The 24,354-nt window shown below is 39.3% G+C and overlaps 2 protein-coding genes across 4 annotated transcripts in view; one reads left to right on the top strand and one right to left on the bottom strand.

The window, feature by feature from the left end:
• Positions 1-4,265, bottom strand: part of KIF11 (kinesin family member 11) — a 49,397-nt gene extending 45,132 nt beyond the window's left edge. Inside the window, exons 1-2 of one of the 2 annotated variants that reach the window (XM_032793143.2) lie at positions 4,103-4,265; positions 3,896-4,010 (exon numbers count right to left, since the gene is read on the bottom strand). The gene's annotated coding sequence lies outside the window, so the exon portion shown is untranslated. Of the gene's footprint in view, positions 1-3,895 lie in introns of both variants that reach the window. The other variant, XM_032793145.2, reaches the window with a different exon arrangement.
• A 152-nt stretch (positions 4,266-4,417) lies between these two features.
• Positions 4,418-24,354, top strand: part of IDE (insulin degrading enzyme) — a 117,401-nt gene continuing 97,464 nt past the window's right edge. The window contains exons 1-3 of one of the 2 annotated variants that reach the window (XM_075072701.1): positions 4,418-4,656; positions 22,057-22,241; positions 23,820-24,027. In XM_075072701.1, the coding sequence (XP_074928802.1) occupies positions 4,427-4,656; positions 22,057-22,241; positions 23,820-24,027 (623 nt within the window). In that variant the 5' untranslated portion in view covers positions 4,418-4,426. Of the gene's footprint in view, positions 4,657-4,786; positions 4,961-22,056; positions 22,242-23,819; positions 24,028-24,354 lie in introns of those variants that run through there. The other variant, XM_075072702.1, reaches the window with a different exon arrangement.

Consider the following 24,354-nt stretch of genomic DNA (forward strand, 5'->3'; position numbering starts at 1 on the left):
ATCACTAAGACAAACAAGTTTGTTTACATTTACAGGAGATAATGTTGCCCACTTCTTATTTACAATGTCACCAGGAAGTGAGAACAGGCATTCACAAGGGACTTTTGTATCCTGCATTGCAAGGCATTTACGTGGCAGATATGCTAAATCTTTGTATGTCCCTTCAGGCTTTGGCCACCATTCCAGAGGACATGCTTCCATTCTGATGATGCTCATTAAAAAAATGTGTTAATTAAATTTGTGACTGAGCTCCTTGGGGGAGAATTGTATGTCTCTGGCTCTCTTTTACCTGCATTCTGCCATATATTTCATGTTATAGTAGCTTTGGATGAAGATTCAGCACAGGTTCATTTTAAGAACACTTTCACAGCAGATTTGACCAAAAAAAAAAAAAAAGGTACCAATGTGAGATTTCTAAAAATAGCTACAGCACTGGACCCAAGGTTTAAGAATCTGAAGTGCCTTTCAAAATCTGAGAGGGATGAGGTGTGGAACATGCTTTCAGAAGTCTTAAAAGAGCAACACTCTGATGTGGAAACTACAGAACCCGAACCACCAAAAAAGAAAATCAACCTTCTGCTGGTGGCATCTGATTCAGATGATGAAAATGAACATGGCTGGCCCCCACAGCTTTGGACTGTTATCAAGCAGAACCCATCGTCAGCATGGATGCATGTCCTTAGAATGGTGGTTGAAACGTGAAGGGACATATGAATCTTTAGCTTATCTGGCATGTAAATATCTTGTGACGCCAGCAACAACGCCATGTGAACACCTGTTCTCACTTTCAGTGACACTGAACAAGAAGCAGGCAGCATTATCTCCTGCAAATGTAAGCAAACTTGTTTGTCTGCGAGACTGGCTGAACAAGAAATAGGACTAGAGCCTACAAAGTCCACTCAAAGTTTTATATTGTTTTATTTTTGAATGCAGTTTTTTTTTGTACATAATTCTACATTTGTAAGTTCAACTTTCATGATAAAAAGATTGCACTACAGTACTTGTATTAGGTGACTTGAAAAATACTATTTCTGTTTTTTATAGTTCAAATATTTGTAATAAAAATAAAGTGAGCACTGTACACTTTGTATTGTGTTATAACTGAAATGGATATACAGTATTTGAAAATGTAGAAAATATCAAAAAATATTTAAATGAATTGTATTCTATTATTTAACAGTGCGATTAATCACAAGAGTAATCACAATTAACTTTTTTAATTGCTTATCAGCCCTACTTTTCAGACAACTCTATGAAACCATGAACTAAATCCAGACCTCTTTAGGAGTTCTGATGAAATATTGTCAAGACCAGCTGCTTTATCATTTCATAACTATTTGACTGCAAGTGTCACTTCCTCTAATGTCAGCAGCCTGTTTTTTGATGGGTTCATTTTGGAGAAGTTGTAGTTCACATCTTGGTGGGGATCTGTTAATTAATTCACAAAAACACCCATGCCAATTGTTACGTTGTTCATTAATTCTTGTCACTATTTTCCATGTTTGTCCTTAACCAGTAGATCCCACAAGAATGGACATACAATTATGTCCTTCAAAATCTCAAATACCCATTTTTGGTCATGTCTTTCAGAGGTTTACTCGATGCACTGCTCCATATTATTCCACCATTGGTTATGATCATTCTGACAGGTCCTCTTGACTGCTCATTCATTTCTTTTCTTCTACTGCCCATTTCTTCCTCTCCTCAATTACTCTGACTCAGTGCAACCATCCTGCACTGCACCTCTTCTTTTATGTCTCACAATTTGATGGTAACATCTGTATCCAATGTCGCTTTTGCATTCTTCTTAGTCCGAGTTGTTCTCCAGCAATCTCTGTGGTAGAATCCAAAATAAAGTCCACTCTTCCTTCACGGTAGACAGCTGGTCATCCAATATAGTATATTTATTGGAAATTAATACCTTGTAACAATTAGCAGTTGCTTCATCACAAAGTTTATCAACACTGAAGCATCTCAATGCAATAGATACCCACCTCTGCAACATCACTGTTGCTAGAAGTCGACAATCAGACTCCAGAGCAAGATCAGCACTCCTAAATGCATATACATCCTGGATAAGTTTAATTGCAGGTTTCGGAACTAGACTGTGATCCAAGGTTGCACTGTTGCCTGAAGTATACCAAAATGTACACTTATGGCAATACTTGAGCTGAAACCAGGTAGCCGTTATGAAATAGTTCACGTATGGCAGAAAATTCTAATAGACCCACACCATTACTTGATCTCTCCTCTGTTAAACTGTGGCATTCCAATGCCAGCTCAAATCCAGTTCTATTATGGCCAATTCTTGTGTTCATATCTCCTAAGATGACAATATGAAGTTGGGGTGACATACTAGATATAATGTCATCTAACATGCCATAAAAAACCTCTTTGTCAACATCAGACCTTGCATCATGTGGAGCATTTGCACTAATAACTACTGCACATCCTATCTTCAGACAGAAAATGGCAGCAATCAAATATGGAGAACAAGCTTGCCAAACCAGTAGTGTAGGTTGCACCCTTGTGGGGACAGAATCAAAGCAACACTGGTATGCCTATCAGATGTATCCCTGGCATGGAACAATTGAAAGGTCTAACCACTATGAGTTAGAGCTGTGCTCTTGGTGTTCAAATTCCACAATGTTCCGTGTCTGTTATGTATATTAACATTAAACCTTTCCAATTCTTAAGCCAGGAGAGTTGTTTTTCTGACGACTCTTAACAATCAAACATTCCATGATCCTCTCCTCAGTGTAGGAGAGGACATACCCTCTTTATATATCAGATGCTTTCCCCAATTTCTGATTTATGGAAAACCCACCAACCTATGATCCGAATCCTCTGCATGTAATAGAAGCTGTATATGAATTATAGACTATCAGGGTTGAAAGGGACCTAAGGAGATCATTTAGTCCAACCCCCTGCTCAAAGCAGGACCAATCCCCATACAGATTTTTGGCCCAGATCCCTAAATGACCCCCTCCAGGATTGAATTCACAACCCTGGGTTTAGTAGGCCAATGCTCAAACCACTGAGCTATCCCTCACCTGCTTGGTTCTATTGAGTAGCAGATGAAACTGCCAAACTTTTAAGTCCTTTTCTTGTGTGTGTCAAATGTAGGAAGGTTTTATGGGGATGGCTTGCCAGGCCATCACCCAACCCCCACATCTGGGCTTAGGACTAGCACTAGGAACAGGGAACCTAGCATAGTGGTTCACCCTTCCTTACCCTAGCAGATGAAGTTAAAGACTAACGTGTGTGAAACCACAAACACCTTTTTACCTGGTGTTAATTAACTTGAGTTAGGTAACTTTTTTCCTAGAGAAAACACAGTCCTGGACTGGGAAGGAAGAGTGGCTCTCTGGAGTCCACTTCTACTCCTGTACCGCTACCTGTGAGGCGCATAAGAGGGTGTTTTGCTAGACCGCAATATGGCATACGTAAATATATATTGAGATTTTTTACTTATGATTTTTTTGTTTGTTTTAATATCTTCTTTGAGGTTTAGAGAAAAAAACAGACAGAGGCATATGATACTTGGAAGAAACCAAACACAGAACTCCATAAAGACACATTTTTGATCCAAAACATATTAACATAGAACATTAGAAGCCTTGTGTACACTTAGGAATTGTTTGGTAAATTTCTCTAATACTAACAGCTGCCTTTAAAGGAACTGAGGATGCTTAGCATCTTTCAGATTGGGTCTTGATCTTCTAACTTTCCCAAAAGAGGAGAGCAAGCAGGTAAAGTTACACCTTAAGAGATTTTTTTTTCCTCCAGGAAGTTATGAGCAAGTGAAAACAAGGGGTTATAATGAAATCCCTCTTATACTTCAAAAACTGTACTAGATCTTATAAAAAGACTATGAATCTGAAAAAGCACAAACCTGTTGCTCCAAAACTCTTATGTAAGAGGACTGGAAAAAGCAGACTCCTTCATGGGAGCTCGTTGTGTTTAACGTCTCTCTCTGGGGTGGGGAAGGTCCAGGGAGATTGTGCCACCTGTTTCATTAAGACATTTGAAATCAGTTATACAAAATGTCACGGCAGCTGATGAAATAAAACGATAAAAAATCGTTTGCACTGATTTTTACCAGCAAGAAAACAAAGACATCGCCAGAAAATGCAGTGAAACCTGTGAACTGGCAGGCACAGAGGAGCGTTGAACGCACTGAACTGGTTGGAGAAGGAGTATCGCGCACGCAGTACCAGTGCTACATGCAGTGAGTGTGTGACACAGCAGAAGTGAGCACACGTGTTGCATGGACGGCGAGTGTCACACACACAATGATGGCGCGACAGTTACATACAAACAGTGAACGTGAGAATCCATCGCCCTCATAGCGCGTTGCAATTACACACACACAGAGCCTGGTACACACACACACACACACACACACACACAGAGCGACAGTCACATGCCCGGCGCGTGCGAGAGCGGGACTGCGGCTCCGCCGCACAGCGTGAGTGTTACACGCCGTGCTGAGGCCCTTTGCTCCGCGCTGCAGCAGCGCTTCCCGGACTCCGGGCAGCCCGCGCCAGCAGTACGTGCTTTCCCGGCTCTGGAGCCAGCTCCTCCCCGCAGCGGCAGCGGCTCTTCCCCGCCCGCCAGCCCGCTTCGCAGGAGCGACACCCCCAGCAGCGTCAGGTAGGTTCCCGGAGCGCGGCCTTGGTTGTAGGCCCGGCCGGAGCCAGGCTGCGGCGGCTGCTCCGTTGGGAGGAGAGCAGCCTGAGGGCGCTGGGGAGGGATTGGCCGGCGAGCCGAAGATGGCGCCTCCAGAGGGCTGAAGGGGGCGGGCGGAGGGAAGGAAGCGAGCAGAGGCTGGGCTCTGGCAGCAGGGCCGGGATATGCGGCAGCGGCTGCTCCCTTTTCTCAGTAGGACTCTGACCTCCTTGGTGAGCCCCGTTTCCTCCCGGCCTCCTCTTCTGCAGCGGTGGCCTCGCCCGCCTGGGTATGGTTGTCATATGCGGGGACCCCTCGTCCCGTTCGGGAGTGTGCTGGGTTGTGGTGTGGGCCCGCTCCTGTTGTGTAAGAGGCTACGGGGTGGCAGGAGGTGTGTTGGTGCCCCCCGTTGTTGTTTATGTGGAACAGGGTGCGTATGATCTGGGAACTCGTGAATCGTGTCCGCCAGCTACTGAAAGGGATGGAGGCGCAGGGGGACTAGAGTCTCCTGGAGGGAGGGGATTAGGGTGGAAACATCCTCCCCGAAATACGTCTGCAGATTAGGTGGGATTTATCATGCTGCTGGGGAAGAGGACAGGTTGGGACGTCCTGAGGGCACTCTGTACCCATGGCGAAAAGAGTATTTTTGGGAGTGCTGGAAAAGGGTAACCAGCTAGCTGAACGTGCGACAGTTAATCTCTTTGCCCTAGGCTTGTGTGCATTCTGCTGGGTGCTGGGGTAGACTTCATGTGCTTTAAGGAAGCTGGTAACATACCTTGTATTGTTGAACTGGTCATTAAGGCCTTAATACTGCACCACACCATGTTGTAAAACACATTTAAAGACATTTATTGCCTCTGATTATTTTATTCCAAATAGGTCAACATTTAGAAAAAATGGCATTCAGTAGGGTTGGAGTCTTATTTCTTATACTGAGAACTGTGCTCTTATTATAAAAATCAGGGGATCTGACACACTGTGACCTATTGTGGTATTACATTATTTTCCCCATATGAAATGTGTTTTGCCAAATTGTAATATTTAATGTTACATAACTTGCTAAATCTGTCTACAGAATAAACAGGATATATGTTTCACCAGAAACAAGTTTTTCAGTTGTCAATGTTAGTATTTATGGCACTGTTGATGGGAGGGGCTTCTTCACTGCATAACAAGATAATTGATGGCTAGCATGGCATGGAATTAATTTTAATACTTCTGTGCGAGTTCTGTAGTTTAGATAGCAAACTTCAAACACCTTTATTGGGAGAGAAGGTTCATAACTGGCCTATCTGGAAAGTAGCCTTTGTCTAAAGTAGCTATTTTCCTCTAAACAATGTTGGGTGACTGCTGTCAATATGTGTCAAATTTTAGGTGTGAAGTTATTCATAGTTATTTATATAGTACCATAAGTGTATAGAGTACTTTATAAATCATAGAAAAGGATATTCTCCTTCCACAGAAGAACTTATATTTGAACACAAATGAGAAAACATGGAATAACTGTTGAAGTGTAGTGTACAAAAGATTCATAGAGGAAGTGAGTCTTAAGGAGGGATTTAAAGGAAGGGAGAGAGGGTATTTGGCTAATCAGAAGTGGAAGATTGTTTCAAGAGAAAGTGTAGACCCAAGAGTGGGAGGAGTAGGGGGAAATGAGAACAGATGCAGTCTGGAGCAAGGTTGTGCAAGTGAAGGCAAGGAGCTTGAAGTTGATATGGTAGAAAACAGGAAGCCAAAGATTATCTAGAGAGAGTTTAGAGTATGAAATGATTGGCAGATCTTTAAAAATCCACCTGCCCACACTTCTGAGTAAGAAACACTTCTGGGCAAATCTGAACTTTTACAAAATGCAAGGTTTCATTTGCGGTGGAAAAATAATCTATTAATAATTACAGAGATAACCTACCAAATATAAGCTAGTTCAGTGCTTTTCTGAGGGTTTTTTTTTTTTAGATCGATAACTCTAGTGCTTCTCCTGCTACTGATTCATTTGCTAACCTGCAATAGAGTGAAAACTTACCAGAACTTGTCACTTTTCACTCCTGTTGGGAATCAGTAGGCTGCAATGAAAGGGACAAGAACCAGGTCAGTTTCTTCTTTTGAAAGCTGAAAACAGTCACCAGAACCTTTCACTGCAGAAGAGGGACCCAGAACAGAATGGAGGGCAGATTATCTGTGACTCCTTTGCATGCTACCAGCCTTACAGGAGGAGATGGTAGGAGGGGGGAGAACAGAGAGAGTGCTCCTTTCCAGCAGCCAGAAGGTGCATCAAATTTTAGACACCTACTGACTAGAGACTGCAAAGGATGGCCCTCACAAATAGGGCCCAGGGACAATGGCCTAGAAAAAAATCCCAGTATCTTTCATAGACTCATAGCATATTAGGGTTGGAAGGGACCTCAGGAGGTCATCTAGCCAACCCCCTGCTCCAAGCAGGACCAATCTCCGGACAGATTTTTGCCCCAGATCCCTAAATGGCCTCCTCAAGGATTGAACTCTCAAGCCTGGGTTTAGCAGGCCAATGCTCAAGCCACTGAGCTATCCCTCCATTTTCCAGGATCAAGGATGGGGATTAGGAAAGAGACTTGTTTTCTCACTTTAGACCCCTTACATCTTAGTCATCTGTCTATTATGTGTTTTTCAGGCTTTGTGTATGAACAATTGGGAGGATAGGTAAGGGAGCTTGGAATGGTGTGGATGAATGGGTGTGGGTTGCTGATGGATGCGACAGAAAAGAAGAAGCGACAAAGAGTCTTGTGGTACCTTATAGGACCACAGGACTCTTTGTCGCTTTTTACAGATTCAGACTGACACTGCTACCCCTCTGATAGAAAAGAAGAAGTTGATTAGAGATTTGAGAAATAGGAGAGAAAATATGGTGGAGGAGATAGGATGTACCTTGTAGATAAAGAGAGGGTAGGAAAAAAACGATGGAGGGAAAGAAGACATGACAGTGAAACAGAAGAAAAGGTGTGTCATGATCTATTACAGGGAGAGAAAGTATGTAAGTGCAAGAAACTAGCTGTAGCAAATTACTAATGATCTTTTAGGTCCCAGTCTTTCATACGTGCATGTGTTCAACTTTATGTATGTGAGTAATGCCGCTGACTTCAGGAGGGCTCTCGGCAGGACAGAGATCTGCCTGTGTAGTGTCAGTTATAGAATCAGGACCTCTATGGATAATAGACCAAAAACGAGAGCGTGAATAACGCTTTGACATTAAATCTTTTCTCCACTCACTTCCATTTAAAAAAAAACAAACCATCTCCTTCTTAGGCATCCCACATTCCCACCTCCAAGCCTTGCCCAGCTTTTCACTAACTCTCTCCATCTCTCTCTCTCTCTCTCTCTCACAATTGTCATCTAACCCTAAACCTAACCCTTTTATGTATAGTTATTCCCTATCCCATTAATCCCTCCATTAGACCGTCTAACCTCCTCCTTCTTAGCTTGCTCCCAGTACTGAAATCCTCTATCTTTGGGCAAACAAAAGATCACTTAGTGGTACTGATATCAAGGCATTTCCAGGAACAGGGCTCCTTTTCGCTATTTGTCCTGTCTCCCTGACTTATGGGAGCTTCATCCTGGGTAGGACTCAACAGTATATGAGGTGGGGTGTCACTTTGGGCCTGGTGCCATAAGTAGCCCTTGGCTCTGTGTGGAGTCCAGGAGGGAAAAGTGCAAAAGAAAGACTGTTCACTCTACATTTCCCGCAGTGCAACTCCTGTTACACTGAGCTGGAAATAAATTGGCTTCACTGCAAGGGTCATTTCAGGTTATTGTCTAAGTCACCTACTATAAAAAATACTTTCAGAGCACTTGGGCTATCACATTCCGGGGATGATATTTGTTTCTAATTTATTTTTGACAGTATTGCATTAGATATAATAAATGTGTGCATTTTTATTGTGAGGTGTTAATGTTTTAATAAAATAGAAAGTTTCATGAAAAATATTTCCATTCAACTGGGGCTAGACAGAGATTGGTTTAATGGTTATTGTATCTACAAATGCATGGCATGCTGCTGCTAATGAACAGGTTTGTGCTCTCAGCCTCTCTTCCATCTAGATCCTGCCATAGGCTGTGGGCTGCTGTATGCTAATATGACAACACTTTGTATTCGTAATATGATAGATTTTGTGTTCAACTTGTTCAAAAGTTGATTCAGATGGTTTCAAATTTAAAATAAAATTAACACAACTTGTTTGATTTATATTGAATCATAATTATAATTATGTACATTAGGAAACCCAAAAAAACCCTGTAGCTTTAATACTGAAAATGCTTTACGTACAATGTTGGTTTTACTAATTATAAAATATTTTCAGAATTCTGCAGTATAGCACACAATAAGTAAATTATATTTTTGTGTAACTTTTGCTGGAGCTCATGAGCATTTTTTTTTTTTTTTTACATGTGACTAACTTTTTTAAAGTACTGAGCCTTGTAGATATGTTAGGTTTGTCAAAGATCTAATGTTACAGACAGTTGTTTTAGGAGGATTACACTGAATAATAGAGTTCTCCTTTAGAGCCTAACTAAAGAAGAAAGTTCTGGACAATTCTTTTTGTTACCCCTCTCTCTTTCCCTTCTGAATACCCTCACATTCTTCATCTTGGTATACGTGGATCAGATTCTCTCACCAATTCTCAGCCTTTTTTGTACTTGAATTGCTTTTTTTACATTTTAACCAAAATGTTTGTTGATATAATATGTTCAGTATTAACTATTTGCTATCTGGTTTGTGAAGTCAGTCTATAGCAACTTGCACATTTAAGATCTTATATGGATAACCATCTAATCAATGAAACTTAGGCCTGGTTAGAAGCCACAGTGTTCCTCACCTACTGCTTCCTCTAAAACTGGCCGTAATCTTTTGACAGTTATTTTCATTGTGATTTTTTTCCTGGGGCTGATGATGAGCTTATACCTCTGTAATTATTCTCCTTTGTTCAAGATTGGTACAACTATTACCTTTTAGCCAGTCACCTGGAACCTGCTCTTGCTCCCATATATTTTTCCTAGTGTTTTGATAGCACTTGTCCAGTCAACTTTAGCATCTCAAATGTTTTGTCTGTTTCTGCAGCTTTCCCATTTTCAACTGCTTCACTACTCTTTTTGTTTCTTCTTCTGTTAGTGGTTCAAGTGCTGACATCTGTTCTGTCTTCCAAGGCGTCCTGTTCATTTAGCATGTCTGAAATGTTTGCATTTGGTTGAATTACAGGGTTCAGCACTTTGTCAAGATGCTAACAACATAAAAATGGCCACACTGGGTCAGACCAATGGTTTATCTAGCCCAGTGTCCTGTCTTCCAACAGTGGCCAATACTTCAGAGAGAATGAACAGAATAGGGCATTTGTCAAGTGATTCATCTCCTGTCATACAGTCCCAGCTTCTAGCAGCCTATGGTTTAGGGACATACACAGCATAGGGTTGTGTCCCTAATCATCTTGATTACTAGCCATTGATGGACCTATCTAATTCTTCTTAGTTATAGTTTTGGCCTTCACAACATCTCCTGGCAATGAGATGGAGTTGTGAGTTCAATTCTTGAGGTGGCTATTTAGGGATCTGGGACAAGTATCTGTCTGGGGTGTGGTCCTGCTTTGAGCAGGAGTTTGGACTAGATGACCTCCTGAGGTCCCTTCCAACCCTGACATTCTATTCTATTAATAAAGAAGTATTTCACACAGCACACATTCTTCAGTGAATACAGTCTGGGTCCTGGTGACTTATTACTGTTTAGTTTACCATCCCCCCACCCCCCCAAAAAATCTCCTCTATTGACACCTCAATCTGGGACAGTTCCTCAGATTTGTCACCTAAGAAGAATGTGGAAATCTCCATCACATCCTCTGTGGTGAAGACTGATGCAAAGAATTCATTTAGTGTCTCTGCAATAGCCTTGTCTTCCTTGCGTGCTCCTTTAGCACCTTATTTGTCCAGTGGCCACACTGATTGTTTGGCAGACTTCCTGCTTCTGAGGTACTTAATTTTGTATCTTTTTGCTAGTTGCTCCACAAATTCTTTTTTGGTCTCCCTAATTATACTTTTACAATTGACTTGTCAGAGTTTCCTCAGTAGGATTTGACTTCCAATTTTTAAAGGATGTCTTTTTGCCTCTGCCTTTTTTAATCTGGTAAGCCATGGTGGTATTTTTTTTTTTTTTTTGCTCCCTTTACTGTTTGTTTGTTTGTGTTTTAAATTTGGGATATGTATTTAGTTTGAACCTCTACTTATGGTGTTTTTAAGTAGGTTCCCTGCAGCTTGCAGGCATTTTACTCTTGTGTCTGTTCCTATTAATTTCCATTTAACTAGATTTCTATTTTTTGTGTAGTTTCCCCCTTTTGAAGTTAAATACTACTGTGATGGGTTTCTTTATTATTTCCCTTCTTCAGGAGTGTTACATTTAATTACATTATGATCACTATTGTTGAGCAGTTCAGCTATATTCATCTCTTAGACCAGATCCTGTGTGTCATTTAGGACTAAATCAAGAATTGCCTCTCCCCTTTTGGGTTCCAGGATTAGTTGCTCCAAGAAGCAATCATTTAAGGTGTCTAAAAATTTTATCTCTGAATCCTGTTCTGAGGTGACATGTGTCCAGTCAATATGGGGATAGATGAAGTCCCTCTTTATTACTATGTTTTTTGTTTTTATAGCTTCTCTTATCTCCCTGAGCATTTCACAATCACTGTGACCATCCTGGAGAGATGGTCAGAATTAGTTCCTACTGCTATAGTGCTCCTTCTGTTCATTCAGCATGTCTTTGGCATTTATTGTCAGTTCACTGGTAGCCTTTCCTACTGTTGCATCGTTGGCCTGATTGTGTTTCCATACAACTTAACCTTTTGTATATTGTTTTCATATCTTGTTTTCTTGCTGATCCTTTTATTTGTCCAGTCTGTGATTTCTATACCATTTTGCACAATGCTTTTATTACTTCCATTATCCCAGCATTCTTGAGTTATTTACAGTTTGTCTGTCATAGTCTTGTTTTGTTGCTTGTCCAGGTTTTCCTTGTTTGCTTATGCCTTCCAATAACCTTCTGTGCTGTGTTTTGTATTGCTGCATTACATGAAACAGACATCAGAAGGCAGGAAGCAGTAGATATGAGAGAAAATGGCAGGTGTAAAGTGGAATGATTTTAAGAGAAATGAAGTTAGAAGAGAGTAGGATGTGAAGTCGGGATATGGGATTGGCTGTAATAGAAAAGATTATGAGGGTGGTGACACTGGAGAAGACAAACAGATGATAGAATGCTAAAGAAAATAATGTAAACACAATCAAAGTCAGTCAGATCTAGAAGCTGACCACAGACTAAATAGTGAATAGTATGTGTGGACATGACTGGGATGGACTTAATGGAGGAATAACCCAGGGACAGGAATGAATGGTGAAACTATACTACTCCCCATATCTGTAAAGATGCTTTGGGATGGTAAAAAAAATAATAGTAATAATAATTTGTTTTTAATCTGTAGACAAATTTGAAATTGGTCATTGGTTTCCCACTTTCAAGTGCCTCTTCATAATTTATTGCATGTAATTTCCAGCACTGTTGTAAAAGGTTCAATGAGACACATATGGAGATTCCATTAAAAATATTGGGAAAAAACTGGTTTGCCACTTTTGATTGCTTGTAATTTTAAGGTGAACTTGGATAAAATTTATTTACTTATGTTTTGAGTGCATGCTTAAAATACTCAGTTTGGAGCAGTTTTAAAAACAGATATGGAAACTAGATTAGGGTTTTACAGTAGTTTGTTCAGCTGTTTTGTTGCCTCCTGTGTTTTGTCACATCTGAAATAAAGTTGTGTAAACTCTCATCACTTTTACCATCAGTCCCTAAACAGTTTCTTGGTTAAATTTCCTGGTGTAGACATTGCCCTTTACTTCTCTGGAAGATTATGTGGAGTCAGTGAGAGATTGCCTTCTGCAGACTCACACTGAGAAGTAAATTTTGAATGGTGGCAAGATGCGAATTTCCTCAAAATGGATTAGATAAGCAGTAATGTCAAAGTAATGATCATTCGCAAATTTAGCTTTTTTTAAAACAGTAGAGTAAGTTGTCTTCTGGGTTAGACATATTCTCAGGAATAAAATTAAGATAAACATTCTGATTTTGTAAGACCAGAGATTTCAGTTTATAATTTGTTTTAGTGGGGTTGATTGAATTATACTTATTAATTATTGCAGAACTTTTGTGAGGGGTGTTATATCATTTGGCAAAATTTTATGATGAGTTCCTGCTAATTCCACTGGGAAGAAGAGCCTAATATATGTTCAAAACTTTGAACAGTTTGCATACATTTTGATAACAGACAATGCTAGTTATTTAAGTTCAAGTTAGGGTGATATTGGGGAGTTACCTAAATTCAGAGGTCAAAAAATTTACCTAAAATAGCTATTGAAGCTATAGAAGTGTAATAACTTAGAGAATCCTAATTCCCAAATTTATAAGCAAGAAGTAGAAAATCATATGTTAACCAGGAAATAAGGGGAGCCTAATAGCTTTGTTCTACATTTGAACTAGTGATATAATAAATAAGGATAAAATGTTCTGCGGCATCCTTTATGATGATGTTCTGTTCTTTTAGTTTACTTGTATGTGTGGTAAGGTACTCCAATTCTGTTCCAGTTTATTAGAATTTTTCTATGATGTGCACAGTGTCAAATTTTGATAAAACATTTGATTGTTAGTTTAAGAAAATACTTAATTAGTATTAACTCATTTTAACCAATGCAGTTGTAGCATGCAAATGAATTGAGGGAAGGTGAAGAGAGGAGACTGATTATTGGATGACATACCTCTAGTGTCACTATTGCTTTGGTAAGGATGTCACAGTCCTGCCATCAGGTGATGATCTGTTCCAAGAGCACTCGTGGATGTGTGGGGTAAAGGAGCAGGAGAAACGACACACGAGAATGGAGATCTATTCTAATATCGCAGCCCCACCAGAGTATAATGAGTTTTTCAACAAATTATCCAGAGCACTCAATTCAGCACTATCTTCTCTGTAAAAGAGGTGAGAAATAAATTCGCCGTGATCCCCACTGGCTGGGAGACCTGAAGCTCAGAGCCTTCTACTGAAAATTCCCAGCTCCTGAGAGTTTCACGCCAGGCACTGTCAACAGCAGCATATTTATAACGTTTTGAAAGTTGGCAGAAAATGTAAACATAGGTGGATTAGTGAAAATTCAGAGAGTATAGACCAGTGATGGAGATCTAGATAAACTGAAAACATGGGCAGGTATTGGCTCATCATAAACTTCAATCCATGGCAACTACTGGGTAATGGGATCTGGAAGAAAAACATAATATGTGTATATAAGGAATACAAACACAGTCTGCAGAATTTGGAACAGGTGAAAAATTTGGAATTGATAGTAGATCACAATCATGATCTTTATATAATGCCAAGGACACTTGTGGAGCTCAAATAATAATTATGGTGCATTCAGTGCAGTGTAATGGTGTACTCAAAAAGGGATATGAAACATGACCCCCAAAAGCAGTAACAAAAATAAATTGTGCAGTTTTATTCATCAGTTGATATAGATATGCTTTGAGTATGGTTCAGCACCCCAGAGATGTGTATTTATAGTAAAACCATGATTATCTGAAGGTCTCAGGGAAACCAAAACCTTCAGATAACTGGAGGAGCTCACCAAGCACAGTCCTCAAAATCTGCAGAGCTGGCATCCCAGCTATAGCCATTCAGCTTGATTCTCCAGAGATGATGATTATTTATAGATGTTCATCTGGCTCAGCAAGACTTGTGGGCCAATGTGTAGGGCCCTACCAAATTGACGGTTCATTTTGGTTAATTTCACGGTCATAGGATTTTAAAAATCTTAAATTTCATATGTTTTAATCTGAAATTTCACGGTGTTGTAACTGTAGCAGTCCTGACCCAAAAGAGGGTTGTGGGAGACTCTTGAGGTGGTTATACTGCCACCCTTACTTCTGCACTGCTGCCTTCAGAGCTGGGCAGCCAGGTAGTGACAGTTTCTGGCTGATGGCCCACCTCTGAACGCAGCAGCGCAGAAGTAAGGGTGGCAATACTTCTGTGACCGACCCCCTCCCATTAACCTTGTGACTCCCCATCACCTCTTTTGGGTCAGGACCCTCTGTTTGGGAAACACTGGTCTCCCCCATGAAGTCTGTATTGTGTAGGGTAAAAGTACACAGAAGATTTCACAGTCCGTGATGGATTTTTTCATGGCCATGAATTTGGTAGGGCCTTACTAATATGGCTTAAACATATATATCCTGTTGAGACAGCAGATCTTGAAGAAAATTTTGAAGCCAGTGCTCAGCGAGCCATTTCTTTTGGCTGTGCACCAAAATTTTTGCATTGTTGTCAAATGCTAGAGGTCTCTGGTAACTGGGTTTCAAATACTGTAAATGAGGTTTAGCTATATTGGCTAATGTGCCAACTGTATTTTAATTTAAAAATTGTTTTCTAAAATAACTATAGATTGACATAGGTATCACATGCAGTTTAAAAATTAAAACCCCAGTCGTGTAATAAGTTTTTCACAGGTGGACCTCAGCACCCTCACAGAGCCCCATTGAAATCAGTGAGGCTCTGTGGGTATGCACAAGTCCGCCTGCATGGATCTCATTGCAGGAAAAGCATCTTAAAGTATACCGCTTGCCTTTACTTCCTTGTAAAATAGAAATCAACAGATATTTTTCCTCAGTACCTGATCTATTATATCGAAGAGGGCATTTTGGTGAGAGGGGGACATAAGAGAGTACTTGATGTGTCCCCATCAGTGAACGTGAGCCTGCTTTCCGCTCAGACCCCCCTCGCTCAGCCCATTCTTTGCATTCGCCTGTTATCCTGCTCTCTGTTTAGGTCTTCTCCTCACTTGCACTTTTTGAGCGAGCAGCACAATTCCAAAAACGCTGTACTAAGGAACATTTCTTGCTGCTGCCTGTATTTTGTTGGGCTGTTCAATGTTGCTGTGGTTTTGTGGCAATACCATGAAAGTATCTTAATTTTAAAAATATTATTTTTAATTATTTAGAATGAGTCTTCTCTAGATAGCTAAGACATTTTGTGGGTCATCATTTTGGTGCTCAACTTAGCGGTGGTCATACCAGCAACAGAAGTATTAGCTTAGTACTAGCATCTTAGTAGAGGAATCAGCACTTTGGAATTGGGCAGCTTACTCAAAAGTACAAGTGAGGGGAAAGAGGTAAGCAAGTTTTAGAAGGCAGACAGGAAGCCTGTCTTCTAGAAGGAAACGGAGGTTTGATCTGAAAGCACCCGGGAGGCTTATTTATTCAGCACCCAGGAGGCTTAGTATTCTTGGTGGACGGCTTTTGCCTCATCATATAAAAAAGATAAATGAAATATAAGCCCAAGTCTGTTGACTTTCCAGGCGGGGGGTGGGGAAAAGGGAAGGGGAACTATCTATCTATTCTGGCTTTTTTCTGAGTTGGGTTTGGTGCAGCAGGTTATGTTTTGGGTGTGTGCAGTTTTTAATGGATTTATTTCCTATCCTGCTTAAGTGTTAGGGCTCAGTCCTGCGAACCCCAGCATAAGTACAACTTGCTTTTCCTAGTAGGTCTATTGAGGTGATGAGTAAGGGCATGCAAGATCAATCCTTTGATTTGAAACTAACTTGTTTTGGAACATGCGGGGGTGGGGGTGGAGGAGGGGAGAGTAATCCTCACTGTACCCAATTTTGAGTGCTAAACTAGAGCTAGGTTATGAAGGAGATAGAAACAGAGAATTGTTATTATGACAGTATACTCTGGTTCTTCACAAGGTATCAGTTGAAATGTATGAGATTTCACAGTGGGCATAGCATTTTGAGTCACCATTGTAGATGAATCATTAAAGCTATTGATAAAACGTCATGACTTGAGGAGGTGGGTTAAAAATAATAAGGAAGTAGCAGGTGACAAAAAAAAATCAGGTGTATCGTCATCAAACACAGGGTAGAAAGTATGTGGAACACGATTCCAAGGTTAATGCACCAGTAAGCAACCACCATGTTGAAGTCTGAAACCGAATTAGACATACTTTTAACTAAAAAGGATAGAATGCGTACTGTTTATTAATTCAATACTTAAGGTGAAATTAAGGGGTTCAGGAGGCTCCTTTATTTTTCTATATTCCCCGTTGTCTGGCATAGCAGATTGAACTGATGTTAAGTACTGTTTGAATTTTCAAGTATGTAGAATTAGAGCAGGATTGCTTTTATTTAAGAGGGACCCAGTTACTGTGGAGCATTTCTAGTTTAGTCCTGCAGTTCTGTGAACTATAAGTCTTTCTTTCTTTTTTCTTTTTGTAGCAGTCTGTCTGCATTATAGCATAGCATTAATAATACTGAGGCATAACAAGAAACATAGGAATTACCATACTGGATCAGACTAGTGGTCCATATAGTCCCACATCCAGTCATTGACAAGTGGCCTATACTAGCTGCTTCATTTCAGAGGATGACCCCGTGCAGCAGGCAATTATGGGGTAACTTGTGAACTCTAATCACAACCAGTTCAACCATTGCACAAGATAAAATTTGGTAGATGGTTAGTGTAGTTTTAAACTAGAATTTAGAGACTGGGATTGCTATTTCTGTGTGTTTGTTAATGTTTACATGGATATTCGAATGAAACACTGTTTTATAATTTGTCATGTGATAGTGCCCGTTTTGCTAGTAGAAATTTCTACTTTTTTAGAACGCAATCTCCTACACTCTTGCAAGAGTTCATGTTCCTCACTGTTGTTTAGAGGTACACTGATTTTAATTCTTCTCTTCTGATGCTTTTTGTATTCAATATCTCTGTCTAAAAATAGAGTAATAAAGTTTTGCCCTTATTTAAGGGCACCTCCTTACTTATTGTATGAAACGTTCAACAGGAGTGGCGTAAAGAAGGTTATGTTTTCGTAAGTTTCAGGTAGTCCAGCATCTGATGCTCACATTGTTGCCTTACTTGACTGAGGGTATGTCTACACAGCAAGGAAAAAACCCTTGGCTGGCACATGCCGGCCAACTTGGGCTCATGGGGCTCAGGCTGCGGGGCTGTTTCACTGCTGTGTAGATTCCTGGGCTTGGGCTGGAGCTTGAGCTCTGGGACCCTGTTGGGTGGTAGGTGCTGGGGTCACCCTGCAGTATAACTAAGGCTGGTAAAAGCCAAGATGTGGTTGGCTGGCTGCAGCACATCCACAGACATAGCTGGAAGTGACTTGCATGCTGGAGGTTGTGAGCAGTCCAGAGTTGGAGGCTACAGCAGCAAAGCAAAGCATCCCAGGTTAGAGAGCAGGGATGACACAGCCAGTCATTAGTCTGGATTGTACCCTCGATATGTCACAGTAATAAAATCAAATGTAATCATTCATAGCTTCAGTGATGGAATCCTGATCTTTATGTTCTAGTCAAAAACTTTTGGTTTTATTGTTCAAAACTGATTATTTTTACAAAATATAGCAGAGAGGCAGGAGAAAACTGATTGTAAGTTTGCTAGTGACAAGAAGATCCTGTTTTTTTTAATTAAACAAACACACAAAGGCAGTATTTCTAGGATAGGTCCCCTGAAATTTTTACAGTTCTTCAGGGGCAGTCTCTGTGACCAGTTATAGTGAATTCAGTGGTATTAAATGTTCTAAACTTGCAGAATTTTTGGCTCTAAAAATTAATAATTTATTCTCATCATAAGATGTACTGCCCCTCTAATACCTTTAGCTCTTTTACTACATTAGAATTCTAATGACTGAAATAAAAAATCCACCACAAGACGATGACCTGGACACTGAATAATTTGAAGATTGTGGATTTTCCACTGATGTTCTGAAATGGTTTAAAATCCCACCACTAAATTAACTATGAAAAGCCTTAGGAGTTTCCAGGTGTCATCAAATTTTTTCATAGTATGAGCCATACTGTAATAGAGAGTCTGATGGACAATCTCCCTCCTTTTGTTTTCAGTCATGTGGACCACTTTCCTCCATTTGTAATCATGTAACATTTATGTGACAGGAACAGTTGCTTACAGTGAAAAGTAATATTAGAAAAATATATATTTAATGTATTTTAATGGATAGACAGCACCATGTGAAAAGCCAACTTTGTGGTCTACCAGAAAGTCCTCTATGAACCACAACTTGGGAACGCTGGTTAGAGTCTGGAATTTGGAAAAGAGGAGGCTATCAAGCATATCTTATTGTGTTGTCTGTTGCCCCTTTAAAAACACTTTTCCTATTGAACTGATCAAGAGATGAGGAATGTAAATAATTTACTTATTGTTAACCATCTAGCAGTGTAATTAGTTTATTTTTTTCCTTCCAGAATATGTTAAATATAATTTTGACTATTTTTGGCTCACTGAATTTAGTAAATAAAGTAACTTAAAATCTTACAAAATATAGACTGCTTTATATGTTTTCTTAAAATCTCTCGTGTAATGTCTTTGAAAGGCTGTGTTGTTTGGTTCTGTTTTCCTTTCTGCAGATGTGCTGTTGTTTTAAGTTATATGTCAACTTATAAGGGCTATTGAACTAAAAAATATTCTGACAGTCTCAGCCAGGATATAAATTGGGTCTTTATTTCTAGACTTTTCACCGAGAGACATAGTGCCTCATACAGAATTAAATTTTCATTTTGAGGAATCTACAAACCCTGAAGTACTAATGATGACATGTCTTTTTTGTTCTTGTGTAACTAGAAAGTAGAAACATACAGGTTTCAGAGGGGTAGCCGCATTAGTCTGTATCGGTAAAAACAATGAGGAGTCCTTGTGGCACCTTAGAGACTAACAAATTTATTTGGGCATAAGCTTTCATGGGATATAACCCACTTCATCAGCTGCATGGAGTGGAAAATACAGTAAGCAGGTATAAATACACAGCACATGAAAAGATGGGAGTTGCCTTACCAAGTAGGGGTCAAAGTGGATCTGGCCCATTCCCAGCAGTTGGCAAGAAGGTGTGAGTATCAACAGAGGGATGGGCCATATCCACTTCGATTGAATTGGCTTCGTTAGCACTGATCCCCACTTTCATGGGCTGTATATTTATACCTGCTTACTGTATTTTCCACTCCATGCATCTAATGAAGTGGGTTATATCCCACGAAAGCTTATGCCCAAATAAATTTGTTAGTCTCTAAGGTGCCACAAGGACTACTTGTTGTTAGAAACATAGAGTAAAGGCCTTGTTCTGGAAAGCCTAAGAGCATTTGAATTCTTCCGAGTCTGGAAGTGTTAACATTCACCTCATTGTGATGCTCATAGTGTCATCATCAGCTACCCACAATATTTATTACACCAGTGGTGTTAATTACACATGTAGCTGGCGCCAAGGTGGCCATCACCATTCTGTGGAAGGGAGGTAAAGTAGATGAATGATGACCTATACCAGGGGTCGGCAGCCTTTCAGAATTGGTGTGCCAAGTCTTCATTTACTCACTCTAATTTAAGGTTTCGCATGCCAGTAATACGTTTTAATGTTTTTAGAAGATCTCTTTCTATGTCTATATTATATAACTAAACTATTGATGTATGTAAAGTAAATAACATTTTTAAAATGTTTAAGAAGCTTAATTTAAAATTAAATTAAAATATAGAGCCCCCCCAGACTGGTGGCCAGGACCCCGGCAGTGTGAGTGCCATTGAAAATCAGCTCGCGTGCTGCCTTTTGCACACGTGCCATAGGTTGCCTACCCCTGACCTATACCATTTTTCTATACCAATATGGCTGTAGAAAGGGGAATTTTTAAGTTGTCTTCCCTTTAATGGTATTTTATGTAAATAAGCACTCTGATTTTCATCTCCAGAGCTTCACTTCTGAAGTCCTGTTAACATTCTAAAAAAATCAGTTTGGTATGCACAGATCACAAGAAAGCTAGTTAAAACATTGTTTTTTATAAGCCAAATGGTATTTGCCTAATAAATGTCATGACTGAAGACATTCCACAGTAAATGTGTGGGGAGCTACATAACAATATTCTCTATAAAAAATATACTAATTATAGTCATTGGTCATTTCAGTGCCTTACACTTTACAGACTTAAAGCTTCTGAAAATAAATGAATTTGGCTTTTGTTTTTGTGATGTCCAATGTGAGTTGACGACAGGAGCAGCAATACTGTCAAACCCTTGAAATAGCATATATTGTACTTCTGATGGAACTGTACTTGCAGCAGTTTTTACCATAAACAAAGATTTATTACACACGTTCATCATATTTGGAGGCTTAGGCTCAAATCTGGTTTAGCTCCCAAGTGAATTTAGTTAGCTAGCTATTAACCAGTCTCTGGTGGTCACTTACCAATATGTTGTGCCACAGACAAAAATGTTGTTTGTTTAATCATTCTCTCTTAGGAACATGTCCTTCACTGAAACGTTAATCTTGTAAAGCAGATTGATTCATTGGCAGAGTTACATGTGGAAATTTACTACCTGGCTGCACGGTGCCTGGCTTCAAATATTACTCTCTCATTTCCCATTTCTCTGATTGCTTTTCTTAAGAAGTATGTGGTTTCAAATAAAATTAAGCACTTTTTAAAAATCAAGATTCATGATTGGGATGTCTCATGTTTTTATTTTGGCAGTTTACCTAAAATTTAAAATAACAAGAGAACGTTATTCCAGAATCTCACTTGGTGTTAAACATTTCAAAATATTGCTGCCACACCCAGAGACTTTCTTACTGTATCTCTAGAACTAGTGAACTCTAAAAGTAGTTTTTAAGAACTGAGTTGAATTAGAGGAACCTGGGGAACAGGAAAGGTTGCATCTGTTTCTCAGTTTGCCAGTGATTTACTCTGAAACCTTGGGCAAGTATTTAACCCTTCCCTGCCTGTGTTTTCCCATCTGTAAAACTGAGTTAACACACAGTTTCAGGAAAGTGCTTTGAGGTCCTACAATGAAAGGCAGTTTATGATTGCATAGTAGTAGTCTTCATGATAGTAAACATACCTGTTGTTATTATTTCATGTTTTTCTTTTGATTTTAAGTGTAGATTTTTGTAAAATTTCAATATAAATACAAAGAGATTTAAAATATTTTTCTATAGGTTGAAGATGGATTTGGCAAGATTGCATTCATTGTAGCCTTTAATTTTTTTTATTATAGTTGAATAGGGTGGCTGACGTGTATCTTTGATGCTAAGTTATTAATTTTTAATTACTGGGAGAGTAGAAGTGACTGTAGATTCAATGATAGGATCCACTCCTCTATGAAATATTCTGATTTTAATGGGAGTTGCAAATTCTCAGCATCTCTCTGAATCTGGACCACAATTCGGCATACAGGACAGGTTTTAAGGGTTCTGCACAGGAAATTAGGTTTTCCTCACAATTTATCCTTTGAGATAGTTACTTAAATATAAATTAGGAATTTGAATGTCTACCATTTCCTTCTAGGCTTCAGAAGAATACCCATAACAAAATGAGCAATCCAGCTATTAAGAGAATAGCAAACAAAATTATCAAATCACCTGAGGATAAGCGAGAATATCGTGGACTAGAACTGGAAAATGGCATCAAAGCAATGCTCATCTGCGACCCCACTACAGATAAGTCTTCAGCAGCACTTGATGTACACATAGGTATTTAATTCATTTTGTATTCTATTCCACTGGCTTTGCATTGCAAATAATTACTGCAGTATGTTTTTGTGAGGAAAAGGAATCTGACCTACTTTCAGTGTGCCACTAATTTCAATATTTTACTTGCAAATAAACCGATGGTACATAGCACAAAATATGGTAGCATTTACAGGAGTTGTTGTTTTCAGCAGGTTGCACAACCTTCTGTTATTGGGATTTCCAGTTTTATTTCTCCATAAATCTTGTTAGAAATTGTTAGAGCTAGTTAAATTTTCCTGATGTAACACATGCTTAGTTAGTAGTCAGACTTGTAATTTTAACCATATGATTCCACATTCTGAAGGAGCCATTTAACAACAACAACAAAAAAAAAAAATGGAGAAATCATTCTGTCTTGCTTTATCTACCATTCTAGATTTTTGTTTCATGCATGTTTATTGTAATGAGTAAGGGCAAGAAAAGCAGCATAAAGTGCCAAGAGGAAAACCTTAATCTCTGATATGGCAATGTTTGTCTACACAGGAACACTCAGGATAATTAAGGTGAATTAACTAAAGGTGTGAAGTTAATGTGCATAAATTAAAGTTCCTTTATCCATCGTGTGGATGCTCCCATCCAGAAGTAAAGTGGCTTTATCTGGAGGATTACAGAGAATTAAATCACTTTTCTTCTGAATGAGAGCATCCACACACGATTTTAAATGTCTTAAATTTGTGCACGTGAATTAACTAAAGATGTAAAGTTAATCATAACGTTCCTGAGTGTGTTCCCATGTAGACAAGCCCTTAGACTGTGGACATAAAGTGCCTATCTGCTTCTGACTCTTACAGTAACAGAAAAGCAATATTTTTCAAAATCTGAAAAGTCTAAGATATTTCTCTTTACACATTCCATAGCTTGTAGGAAAGATGTGATTTACAAATCAGTGTCTAGACTTTTTCATATCTACACACTTCAGAGAGTAGCTAGCTAGCCTCTCCAAAGCTGAAATCTGATTCGTGAATTTCAGAGTTTACAGCAGAGTTTATCAATATTTTTCATAGTGTGCATCACATCTTAATAGACAGTTTTTTCTCATGGACTACCTCCCCTCCCTTTTGAAGTGACACTTCTCCCTTCTATTCACAATTGCATAGCAACCTTGTGGAAATTGCAGCAGTGACTTGCATGGAAATATAATATCAGGAAAGCATTTAGTGTATTCTTAGCTGCCTTTTAATGCAGTGTAGCTGCTGGAAACAAAGAGGAGAAACCAGAACCATATGATCATTCAGTTCTCTACAGACTAAAAATGGTCCATGGGCCTCAATTTAGGAATCATGGGTGTGCAGTGATCCTACCCTAGCGTGGCCCAAAAGGAAGAAACAGAGTTTGAGCCCTCTCAAGATGACCAAGTTGCAAATTTTAAAATACTTCTTTTGAACATTGGGTTTGGCTTCCTGTGACTGTGGGGCTGGAGTTAAGTGGAGTTTTATAACTACAGAATTCACATGATTGCACACTAGTATAATATAAATTATTTTTAAAAGACTATACATGTTATAATATGACTTCTTTAATGTGTATTTTTCTCCACAGGATCATTATCAGACCCCCCAAACATTGCTGGGCTCAGCCATTTTTGTGAGCATATGTTGTTCTTGGGAACCAAGAAGTACCCAAAAGAGAATGAGTACAGTCAGTTTCTTAGTGAGCATGCAGGAAGTTCAAATGCTTTCACCAGTGGAGAACACACCAATTATTACTTTGATGTGTCACATGAACATCTAGAAGGTGCATTGGACAGGTAAGTAGATTTCTGTTACCTCTAGTTTTCTGAGGAGTTTTTTTTGGTTGATATTTGTGATATCTCAAACAAAATCATCATAATTATATGTTGAATTCTTGCTGACAGCATGACATCTTGTATTATAGGTGGGGTTGGTAGCACTGACTGTTAAGGTTGACTTGTGTTTAAGGCATGGATTTTCCATGTGATCTTGGGCAAATCTTTAAGATGTGATCAAAGCTTGATTGAATTCAGTAGGAGTCTTTCCATTACCTTTAATAGGCTTTGAGTCAGGCCTTCTTTGCCTCAATTTTCCTATCTATAAAATGGAGACAATATTATTTT

The sequence above is a fragment of the Chelonoidis abingdonii genome, chromosome 15 (assembly GCF_003597395.2).
Source record: "Chelonoidis abingdonii isolate Lonesome George chromosome 15, CheloAbing_2.0, whole genome shotgun sequence".
NCBI classification, from domain to species: Eukaryota; Metazoa; Chordata; order Testudines; family Testudinidae; genus Chelonoidis; species Chelonoidis abingdonii.